The sequence below is a fragment of the Primulina tabacum genome, chromosome 1 (assembly GCF_025594145.1).
Source record: "Primulina tabacum isolate GXHZ01 chromosome 1, ASM2559414v2, whole genome shotgun sequence".
Taxonomy (NCBI): Eukaryota; Viridiplantae; Streptophyta; class Magnoliopsida; order Lamiales; family Gesneriaceae; genus Primulina; species Primulina tabacum.
In genome coordinates this window covers 2,058,106-2,070,798 of record NC_134550.1, presented here as the reverse complement: position 1 = coordinate 2,070,798, position 12,693 = coordinate 2,058,106, and the positions used below count along the sequence as shown (strand labels likewise).

General features: G+C 34.9%; 1 protein-coding gene across 1 annotated transcript; it reads left to right on the top strand.

The window, feature by feature from the left end:
• Window positions 1-68: 68 nt before the first annotated feature.
• LOC142555439 (pentatricopeptide repeat-containing protein At5g39350-like) lies at window positions 69-3,507 on the top strand. The gene has a single exon (XM_075666340.1). It carries the CDS (start codon window positions 121-123, stop codon window positions 3,046-3,048), a length of 2,928 nt encoding a protein of 975 aa, XP_075522455.1. The 5' UTR covers window positions 69-120; the 3' UTR covers window positions 3,049-3,507.
• The last annotated feature ends 9,186 nt before the right edge of the window (window positions 3,508-12,693 follow it).

Genomic DNA, 12,693 nt, shown 5'->3' with positions numbered 1-12,693 from the left:
AGTATTTTCTAAAAATTAAATCTTTTATATTTTGTTAATAATAATTAGCAAAAATATAATCTAAGCCATTCCTAAAAAAAAGGCATCTCACTAAATGATGAAGATGGAGTTTAAGCTTTCATGGCGAACTTAACTGGTTCCTCTCTGAGAAACCAATTTCTCTACAACAGTTCAAATTTTTCCACCATTGTCCTTTCATTGTTTCCATGCTGCCAGAAGCGCCAAGATTTTAGGGCCTTGAACGCTTTATTAATTGTAAATGGATTGATTGAGCACCAATCTTTAATCAAACAATTTATTATCAAGTGTTGTCATCTGGGATTTCCGGATTTAGCTCTCTCAGCTTTCAAAACAATCGAAAAGCCGAGTCTTTCGATGCAGAATCTTTTTCTTGGGAGTTTATGTGACAATGGTCTGTTCGGGAATGTGTTGAGTGTTTACGAAATGTGTCGAATTTCGGGAAGTCTTTCGGACAACTACACGTATCCTTTTGTGATCAAGGCATGCTCTGCGTTGAGTGACACTGGGCGTGGTGAATCGATGCATTGTCTCGTTACAAAGGATGGTTTTGGGGAAAATCTTGTTGTGCAAACGAGCCTGGTTGATTTTTACTCCAAAGGTGGTGAAATGGATAACGCACGTAAGTTGGTCGATGAAATTTCTCAACCAGATGTGGTTACTTGGAACGCTTTGATTTCTGGATTTTCTTTTAATTCGTTTGACGATGAGGTTTTTCGGGTTTTTCATGAAATGAGATACATGGCAATGAGGCCTAACACTAGCACATTTGCTAGTTTGTTTCGGGTATGCTCGAAATTAGTAGCTTTTGATTTTGGAAAATCTCTTCATGGACTTGCTTATAAACTTGGATATGCAATGAGGGAGTCTTTAGTGCCTGCGCTGATTTCTACTTATGCTAATTGTCGGGACATGTTGGCTGCTAGAAATATTTTTGATACTTCGACATTCAAGAATGTTGTTATTTGGAATGCTATAATATCTGCTTATACACGGAATAATAAACCAGAGGATGCTATTGCTTTGTTTCAGAGAATGTTACTCGATGATATTAAGCCTGATGTAGTGACTTTTGTGTCTCTTATTCCTTCTAGTGAGAATCTTGGGTGCCTTTGTTATGTCGAGTCGCTTCATGCTTATGTAATGAAATTTGGGTTCACTAAACAACTCTCTGTTGTCACGGCCCTTCTGTCAGTTTATGCAAAATTAGGAAATATTTATTCAGCTGAGTTACTTTTTTGTAATGTCAACCAAAGGAACCTCTTGTCGTGGAATTCCATGGTTTCAGCATATGCCAGCAACGGCCTTTGGAAGCATAGTTTGACTGCATTTCATGACATGCAGATGGATGGTTGTAAGCCAGACGCAATCTCGATTATTACTATCCTCACTGTATGCTCTGAATTGGAGGCTATTTTGCTGGGAAAATCCGCACATGCTTTTAGCGTTAGAACGGGGATTGATTCGAATCTTAATGTGTGCAATTCACTGATGGGATTTTACATTGACTGCCGTGAGTTGGCAGTTTCTTTTAATATATTCGATAGAATGGCTCTCAAAAGTGTTGTTTCATGGAACACTATGATTTCTGGGTGTGTGGATAATGGAGAAGCAGAGAGATCACTGCTCCTATTGCATCATATGAGGCTACAAGGTGTTGAGTTTGATTTGGTTTCTTTAATAAGCATTCTTTCATATTGCAATGAGTTTCAAAATCTAATCTTGGGGTCGGCCATTCATAACTATGCTATCAGGACTGGATTTGCTGATGATATTTCCTTAGCTAATTCTCTTGTCACCATGTATATAAACTGTGGACAGCTTGGAGCAGGAAGGTTACTCTTCAATGACATGCCTAATAAAAGCGTGGTTTCTTGGAATGCTATTTTGACTGGCTATAGATATCATAACTCACCGAAGGAGACTTTGGAATCGTTTATTCTTATGATAAAGAAAGGTCACAGACCAAATTACGTAACCTTGCTGAACGTGTTACCTGCTTGTTGTACAAATCTTGAAGGTAAATCAATCCATGCTTACATTTTAAGACTTCAAATCCCTCTAGAAACTAATCTTCTCACTTCTCTCATAATCATGTACGGTAAATTTGGAAATTTCGCTTCATGCTTGGCGCTGTTTCACGAGGGAGAGAAAGGGAGCATTTCCTCGTGGAATACTGTTCTATCTGCATACTTACTTTCAAAGAATGCCAGAGGGGCAGTTGCCTTCTTTCGTGATTTACTTCGGAACAACATTGAGCCTGATAATATAACTATTCTGAACCTCATTTCAGCTTGTCGCCACCTGCAGAACTTACATATTTCAAACTCTATATTGGCTTTTGTGGTACAAAAGGGATTTGATAAAGATGTTGCTATTAGTAACGCGTTGATTGATCTATTCGGGAAATGTGGAAGCATCCGTTCTGCAAAAACACTCTTTGATCTCTTGCCACAAAAGGACACAAAATCTTGGAGTACAATGATTAATGTGTATGGTTTAAATGGGGATGGTGAATCTGCTTTGTCTCTTTACTCACAGATGAGGCTTCTAGGTTTGAAGCTGGATAAAGTGACCTACATGGGGATTTTATCAGCTTGCAGCCATTCTGGTTTAGTCCAACAAGGAAGGATGGTATTTAACTGTATGATACAAGATGGTGTATTGCCATGTATGGAGCATTATGCGTGCATATTAGACCTCCTTGGTAGAAAGGGCTATTTGAACGAGGCTCGGGATATTGTCCAAAATTTGCTTTGTAAGCCTTCGGAAAGTGTTCTTAAGTCCTTGTTAGGTGCTTGCTTGAGTCATGGAAATTATGAACTCGGAGAGGAATTTGGTAGGCTACTGCTAGAAACGAACTTGAAAGATCCTGGAGCATACGTGATTCTACACAATATCTACGCAGCAGCAGGAAAATGGCTGGATGCTGACAATGTGAGGTTGACCATGGAACAGAATCGATTCCATAAACCACTTGGCTTCAGTCTTATTGATGTTAATGCTGGAATACTCGATGTGCAATCATAACATCCAAAAGGGTGGCAAACGAGCAGAGGACAAGAACTTGATTGTCGCCTTTCTAAATGTTCCCACACAATACAACGTCATAAGCATGGGCAGACTTGTTTGTTTTAGCCATTTTTCTTGTGTATCACCTTCTCAGTTCTCATCGACAAAATTTGAATCCATAGGTGTCTGCAGGCTAAGTCATCAGTAAAAAAAAGGCATTGAGTTCAGCTGCAACGGCACACGTGGGAAATGAACTGGGAACGAACCAACCTAGCAAAGTTAAAGCTCCATCCTGGCACAGCTTTAAGAGCACCATTCTGGCAAGTTTGATTGCCACGACATACATGGTAATGTTTCTTGGTAGGGGTTGAGTTACCCTCCACGTATATCTAATGACCACAATTGTAATGAAAATTCTTTTGTATGAGTTCAAGTATGGACTAACATATATTTGAATTAATGATTAGCTTCAGATTGACACATGTTCTGTCATATAATATACTTCTTTTTTTGAAAGAAAAAAGCAATATATTACTCTCGAGAATAGTTGAGTACAACTTCTTGAGCAATACATTTCTCTCGAGAATCGTTAAACACAACTTCTTTGTAGCCAAGAAGGAAAATCAGAATTCATCCAAATTACACTATAAGCAATCGAAGCAGCGACTTTTGCCAATTTGTTAGCTGCCCGGTTAGCTCATCTCCACATATTTGAATTCCCACAAAATCGTGGTCCGAAAGAAGCTTTTTTATTTGAATAATTACCAAAACCTCAGGGAAAAAGAACTCAATGGTAGCATTCACTGCTCGGATTGCTTCCAATGAATCTGAATACACTCGCACATTACGGATACTAAGTTGTTTACAAAGATTCATTCCAGCTAGAATGATAATTAATTCACCCGTGAAAACCGAGCCAGGATTGCAAATGGACGAGCCATAGCCGCTACAGTCTGTCCCCGGCATCTCGAATGATACCACCTATTGAGAAACAACCCTTGATAATATTGATTCCCGCGTCTACATCCAATTGAAAATTCCCCACCGGAGGTTTATTCCATTTTTAATACTGCCAAGATAAATCTTCATTCTCCACAAATTAAAAACAAGCACGTATTATTTTCTTTCCAAAATAATATATCATTTGTGAATTCTTACTGAACTGAAACTAAACCCAAATTAAACCGAGTCAAATAAACTAAAGCTCTACCAGGTACTATCCGTTTATCAACAAGATTTAAACACGAGATCCTACTAAAATCAATTTTTTTACTACTCGAATCAATAAAGTGATAAATATTCATGTATGTGTTGAACATAATTATACAAGTCAAAAATCCGTTTTTGAGCAATAAAAGATGGATAAATAATAATTATATATACACATAGATGCATTCTGGATATTCAGCTAACATTCAAACCAATCCAAAGAGTTAGTTCTATATGTCAAGGGATACCGGTCGAAAACTGACTCGAAAAAAATTCCCCAAACACAAGAGTTGGTAAAATGATTAATGCATGACAAATTTAAATAGACTAGTTCTATTGATTGATATGTATAATCTAATCGTAAATATAAATCAAACATAATTTTGTTTTGTTAGAAATAAAATAAAATTATTTAATTGATCTACTACATATAATCAAGCGAGTTATATATTTTTTATAAATACATATAAAGTTTAATTTTTTATATAATTATTGGTGAGATTATTTTTCAAAAGCAAAAAAAAACCAAAAGATTAGATATAAATATGTCGAGACTAAAAAATTGAAATAATATGTACATTCGATTTTTATTAATGAACTTTTTAACTTAAAACTCAGCCTTCTGAGACAAAATAATGTATAATCACGTAACTTATGAGTCGATATATATGATTATTGATATGTATGACGAGGGCATTGAGTTTATATATTCGAGTACATAAAAAAAATATGAAGAATAACATCATACGAATTAAAATAATGGATTAATTCATGATCACCAGTTTTCAGAATCTTATGAACGACGCACACCAAATTAGAAAATTCAAAAGCAAAAGATGCCGATCAAAAGCACACGTGAAGCTGCATTTCCCCGAAAGTTGCTACCAGATTCTTCTACCACCTCTACAAATCCCTCACAATTTCTCCAATTTTTTTCAGTCATCACTCGCCAAATTTTATAGACCATACAGAACAAAAAACGAAAATAGATGGCGTTGATGTGCTTCATCGAAGTGTTGAATACGAACCGTGAGATGTCGGCGGAGGAATTCAAGGCGTGGCTCCGACGCTTTGATTTCGACGGAGACGGCCGTATCAGCCGCGAGGAGCTGAAGGAAGCCCTCCGCAGCCTGCACATGTGGTTCGGCTGGTGGAAGGCGCGTCGGGGAGTGACAGCCGTCGATTCCAATCGCAACGGCCAGATCGATGGTGCGAAGGAGATCGAGAATCTGGTGATTTACGCGCAGAAGCAGTTGCACATGAAAATTTATGATGAGAACGACTATTACCGGTGATTCATGCACGCTTGTAACTGTAAAAAATAATAATAATAAAAAATGGCTTGTGCTGGATTTGAATGGTATTGCGAGTTCTTTAATCGGCAGCATCATCTGAAATGGAAAGGGATTTCAGGTTTTGTTTAAGACTCGATCGAGTAAGATTGGAAATATGGATTTCATAGTTTGGACTTCAAAATTAATCCCTCCCGCCAACAATCAAAACATATTTTTTTAAGAGTAGATTTTGTGATACGATCTCATGAATCTTTACCTGTGAGACGGGTTAACCCTACCGATACTCACAAAATACGACCAGTGAGACCGTTAACAAGTTTTTACCTATTTTTTTATGATTTAAAATATTAAGAGTAATATAATTATCGTGAACTGATAATTATGATAAAAAGACAAAACATCGTGACAGTAAAACAAAAAGTAAGAGAAGAATATTAAAAAAATAGAAAAATCAGTAATTTTAGTCATGTATAGGTCTTTTCCTGATTAAAGATGTCAAAACGGACTAATACGATAGACTGACATGAAATTACACGGTGTTGCGAAATTATCAATCTAATCCACCTAATTATTTTATGTGATGGGTCGAGTATGACAGACCTTACAGATCTTGCTAATTTTGTGTTAGATTTGATATTTTGACAGGTCTTTTTGTGATATTTGTTTTTTATATTGTCAATTTTCTGTTTAGTCTGTTATATTTTTTTTTTAGTTTTGGTGTTGTGTTGACTTAACGCCAACATGACTCTCACACGTGTAATATCATGTCAATACATAAGCTAAAATTTTCAAACATTTTAAAAAATATCAGATAAAGATTTATTATTTTATTTTTGAGTAGATAAAACATTTATTTAACTTATTAATTATTAATAGGTAAAATAGAAAACCTACCTTGACTGACCATGGGCACTGCACGACATATTCTTTATATATTTATATATCCACAAAGATGAAGATAAGAAGGAACCCAATAAAGAAAATCCGTTGGCACGTTAAAATTAGGGATTCACAAAATATTAGAGTTGGTGAATGTTTGATTAACTGTCAAAAGAGTAATTTTTTATATCAATATTTTTTCGAGTGAATATATCTTATTATATTTTTTCAATGCGATTTATCTGACTAACATAGTTTGCAGAATATTATATTATTAGACCATGAATTTAATTTACCCGTGCACATCGAAAGCAACAATTTATATACGTGTAATCAAGATATATTTATTTATGTATAAAAAAATTGAATTACGATATTTTGATGGGGCCGTTGGATATATCAGCGCGCACATTCAAACAAAAAGAAAAAAGAATTTAACTGAAAAAAAATCTAAGAGAATAATTTAATTAATAAAAATGTAAGTAAATAAGTCTTCTGAGTAAAATTTTAATTAATTAATATTTATATAATGATGATTTATAACAAAAATAAGAATATGTGGGGGTTATGTTTTATTATTTTAGAGATTATTAAAATATCAACAACAAAATATCTTACAAATATGTGTACATATTGCGAGTCTCTACAGACAAACAGCTTGCAGTGTTTGCTTTTATTATCTATTGTCGTAGTTGGGACCATTTAGAAATTTCAACATTATTAAACGATCAGTTAAAATATTATAATTGTAGTTCCTTATATCCTATACCTAATAAATCTAGTTAATTTTCATTTGATGGAGAGCTATTAATTCAAATGAATCATTAATGAAACTATAAGCAACAATGGTTTTGATGGGAAATTTTTTAGTTGGCAAAAATTTGTGTGAGACGGTCTCACGGGTCGTATTTTGTGAGACAGATCTCTTATTTGGATCATCTATGAAAAATATTACTTTTTATGCTAAGAGTATTACTTTTTATTGTGAATATCGGTAGGGTTGACTCGTATCACATATAAAAATTCGTGAGATTGTCTCACAAGAGACGTACTCTTATTAATTTTGTGTTGTAAAAAAATTGTGCTATTTTATTAAATAATTTTGTAATATAGTGTAATCAACTTTATACTACAAGCTAATAAGTGTGTTAGATAGGATGAGTGCAACATTTAAAATGCGATTCTCTATTAGGTTAGCAATCGATGAAGCGATTCTCATTCAGAACCTATATCTCGAACAACTTAGATTATTTCTAAGTGTGGAAATTTTTCGAGAAGACGCATCAAATCTATGTAAAGCGATAAGTTATCGGTCATAACATATAACTGATAAATGATAAATTAGTGAGTGTGTGATCAAATGTGTGAAACTGATGACTTAAGAATGGTAGATTTGTTTCTAGATCAAAGTTCTCGGGTAAAATCATTTCACGTCTCCTTTTCTTTCATGAATAAAAAGATTTCACTAGAAAATTTTGAATTATATAATCACTTGTACATATAACATCATTTTAACTGACATCTCACTCTCAGTTACAGAAACACGATTTGTTGATATTATAAACCAGAACATAAATAATATCAGTTGCGAAAACATAAAAGAAAAATATTTAACTAAAATTTTAAATTAAATCGACTTCAAGACAATATGTATTACTTTGATATATCTTTGCGGCATTAGCATACTGGCATTTATTTCATAAATTTTTGATTATATCAGCCTGTATTCGATGAGAAGTTATGTTTACAAACATTGGAAATGAATCTTGTCAAACCATACTCGTGGTGCTTGACTTGATAAATGTGTATTGTCAGATGGAAGCTACAAAATATTGAACATATATGATTAAAATAAGAAAATAAATAAATATATATATAACATGATTGATTAAAAACTGATAGATACAAAAGTTTATACAGTGTCAAAGTTTATTATATGTTTGCTTGGCGTGTGAGTTGGACAAAAACTTGTGTGAGACGGTCTCGCGAGTCGTATTTTGTGAGACAGATATCTTATTTGGGTCATCTATGAAAAAAGTATTATTTTTTATGCTAAAATTATTATTTTTTATTGTGAATATCAGTAAGGTTGACCCCGTCTCATAGATAAAGATTCGGAAGATCGTCTCACAAAAGACCTACTCATATGAGTTGATTGTTGGTTGAACAATTCATATTTATCTTAACAACCACAGAAAAAAGTAGAATATAAGAAAATGTTTGCTCTAATCCTATATATAACTTGAGATGAATCGTTGATACAGTAAAAATGTGCAATCAACTAACGTGTAATCATTTGCGCATAACGATGCATATAACAAAATCATATAATTAAAGAATAAAACAATGTAATAATCATGAAATATTTAATTCAAGGGATTGAGAGTTGAATGAAAATAATCCATAAAAAATAATGTCCGAACCTCGTTTTTTTCTTTCTTTAAAAAAAATAGGAATATCATATATTTTAATGTTTGTTAATTTTTTTTTTCTAAAATAATAATTTATAGAAGCACATTAATAACGTGGACAATGGACAAGCTGTTATGGACAGCTCAGTGAGTGGTAACAGGTAAATACAAAAAGTCAAATGTTGCGGTCAACTGAGGCAATAACCAAACTTTTAAAAGTTGGGTGACTTGTGATTCAGTACCCTTTTCTTTTCAAATTAGGTTTTAGTACCCCATTTCCCAATTTACCCTTCAAACCTTATTTTTAAATAATTGATTTTTCTATAAATAATGGTCCATCATGCTTCTGTAAAATAAATTAAATCTTATACCTTTTTGACCGGAGTACCACCGGGTTATATCCACCGTATTTTACGAACTGTTCCTCACAGTCCAACCACGCGATCGCACAACCTTAATTCGTTTCCTACCTTAAGATGTACAATATACGATAAATTTTTTGACAATAATACATGAGAGGGGCTAAGAGCAAATATCTATTTAATTAAACACAAACATTTATTAATACATTGAAACCTCCTGTAGAGGAGGAGGAACTTGTTTAGCTACTAATAGTAGCTAGGGATGTAAATGAACCATACCGTTTGCGAGCTATTCGAATCTCGCCTCGATAAAAAACTCGTTTGAGTTTGTTTGTTAATCATATCAAACCAAGCCCAAGCTCGATTTTGAGCTCGAAAATTTAATCAAACCAAGCTCAAACCTAAGGATATTCGGCTCGTGAGCTCGCAAACATGTTCGATAATAGACTCGCGAGCTCGTATTCGAGCTCGGCTCGTTTAGGTGGCTCGCAAACATGATTTTGGAATGTTCAATAATATATTGATTTATGTTTTTTTTAGCTCTTATTTGTGTCGTTTTGGTTATTTATGAATGAATTACATTTTTATGTCTGATTTAAAATTAGTTTATAGATATATTTAATTTTTAACAAGCTCGATTCAAACTCAAACTCGAGCTCAATTCTATGCTTATCGGGCTCGAAAACGAGACGAGCTCAAGCCAGGCTTGTTAAACATGCTAAACGAGCTATTAATGAATCAAGCTCGAGCCTGACTTGATTAACATGCTAAACGAGCTTTTAACAAGCTGAGCTCGAGCTTTTCTCGAGCTCAGTAATTTCAATACAAACCGAGCTCGAGCCTGATAATAGAAGCTCGAATCGAGTTCGAGCTTGAGCCTCAAACAATTTTAAACAAACCAAGCTCAAGCCTGATACTGTTTGGTTTGATTTGGATCGTTTACATCCCTAATAGTAGCCGTACTTGAAAAACTCATAAACTAGAAAATATTACAATTTTTTCTTGAAAGAAATGAGGAAAATGTTCGATGATCTTCACTTCTTCCTTCCTGCTTTATTTATAGAAGGCTTCTTCGGATTTGAAACACGGATTCCAAATCTTGATAAGCCTTTACAGCTTGCATATGGACCATGTAGTGGTTGAGTGGTCCTTTTAAGATGGTCCCTCCATTTTTCTTGTTTTGTCTTTTTCTAGATCATTAATCTAGAAACAGTCATTTCTTGAATTTTTATCTGTCGGCATAAATAGTTTATATGCACCTGGATCAGATCAGTTTGCATCTCTCTTCTGTTTTTTCGAGCCTTTTCTGAAATTCTTTGAAATTTTTCAGCTCTTTTCTTGTTTCCTTAATCATTTTTCTGGAAACTCTGAGGTATGAAAAATAAATTTTGTTTCCAGTTTGGTTTAAGTTTTGTGTGATCACTGGTTCCCGTTTGGTCTTATTTATAGATTTAATTGGGTCCAGTTTCCTGTCTTTTTATTAAATTTCCATTATCTTTAAAGATAAGGAATCCAATGTCTTTCGTCATTTTTCACCTATTATTGGTGGTCTTTGTTCTTTTTCCACCAATTATTGGTGGTCCTTGAATTCCACTCACATGATTTTTCACATGGTGGTCTTTCTTTTCTTGGTGGGATAATCACATGCCCACTTTCAATTTTGTCGAGGAATCTTTGGCTTTCGGTGTCCTCGAGGAAAACGTGAATGTGGTCCATCCCCACTTGTGCTTGTGTCGGTAAAGTGTTTCCGATCAGATCTCGGTTTGAATCCTTTACCGAATTCAGGTTCCTTCTGGTTTTGGCATTCTGGACAGATGTTTTCAGACCATCTTCCTACATGTGCCATGTTACAGAATTTCCGACGAGTTTCTTTACTTGCCGGCAGCTTGCTGTTCCACAAAAGATTTCTCTTTTTCTCGAATAAATCTTTTGCAAAACTTGTTGTTTTTCCTTCATGGTGTTTAACAGGAATGATCCGTTCACTTAATGATTATAAAATTTGAACGAAAACTTGACTTTGTCCATCTCAGTGAGACAGACCCATAGACCTCAGGCTCTTCTGGTTGAAATATCGTCTTCAGTAATTGGCAACCAGGGGTGTTTCTTCTGTCGGAGGGTCCTTGATAAATTTCTGAATATTTGTATCCGGCCTCCTTAACTTGATGAAATGAAAGGCTTTGTGAACCTTTCCCTGCTGGTTCGGGTGCTGCACTGAAAAGTATAGCTCCAAAACATCTCATCTGGACAAATAATCGTTATTCGCCCAGGTTTCATGAACAGCTTCCTGGATCCATTTAGGTAATCCTGAGATTTCTGGAAAGTTGGGTGATGTGATATAATTGACCTCCTTTGGATATGAATTTGGTTTCATCCATACCGGGATATTTTCCTGAAACATCAACCCTGTTGGTAGCTGGGTTAATGCCAATTCTTGTTTTTAATTTCTCCCAATTTTGTTGGTAAACCTGAAATGGAGAAATTGCAACTTCATTAGTACCAATCTTAGATTTGCCTTTGTCAGTACGAGGCATAAGGTTGATCTCTCCCTCTTCAATCCCCGAGGTGAAGGGTTGACTTGAGGACTCAAGATAAGGATCAGGAGTCTCAATTTTGTTTCAGCCGACTCATCTGGAGATGATCCCGACTTAACACTTGTGCTAGGGTATTTGAATCCTCTGCTCCAGGTATAGAGTCCTGTACTCGAAAACTCTCCATTTGGGAAACCAATGGCTTCTCAATGCCTTGGAGGATAGGCCTTTGTGTCACAGACCATAACTGAATATAAACCTGTAAACATCCTGTAATTCGACCAGAGACAACTCTCTTATCGGCTTGTTGTAGTCTTCCCGCAACTTCTGCGTTTACGACTAGCTTGTTAAACTCGTTTTGAAGCATTTCAAGGTGTTCCCTCAAATGCCTCTGTATTTTGATGATGGCATCGATATCACCGCTGTCCATATCTTGTTAAAAAATTTGCAAGAATATTTTCATGAGATTTTATTATCACAATATCAAAAATATAATTCTGACATAGTGCCTGCCATCTTAATCATCTGGCCTTCTCAGGTTTAGACTCAATTATATTCCTTAAGAAAGCTTTTACCTGTGTGTTATCAACTTTCAAAGTGAATTTCTTTGCAAGTAAAAATAATGGTCATTTTTCAAAAGCCCTTTTTACTGCATAAAATTCCTTTTCGTTAATATGTCATCTGATGGCTTCTGCATCTGAAAAACCCCTGCAATATCTGCATGGTTGTTCTCCATCTGGTGTGAGCTTAGTAAGAACTGCTGCCCACCAATGATCAATGGCATCAGTATATAATATCAGACCACCTTCGTCCTGAGGAATCGCCATTTTTGGAAGATTTTTACAAATCTTCTTTAAATAGACCAGTCCTTCTGTGTGTTTTTTGTCCATATAAACCTTTCATCTTTTTTCAATAATGGACTGAACACCTTCCTGTATTTTGCTAGGTTTTTATAAACATCCCAGCAAAATTAACAATT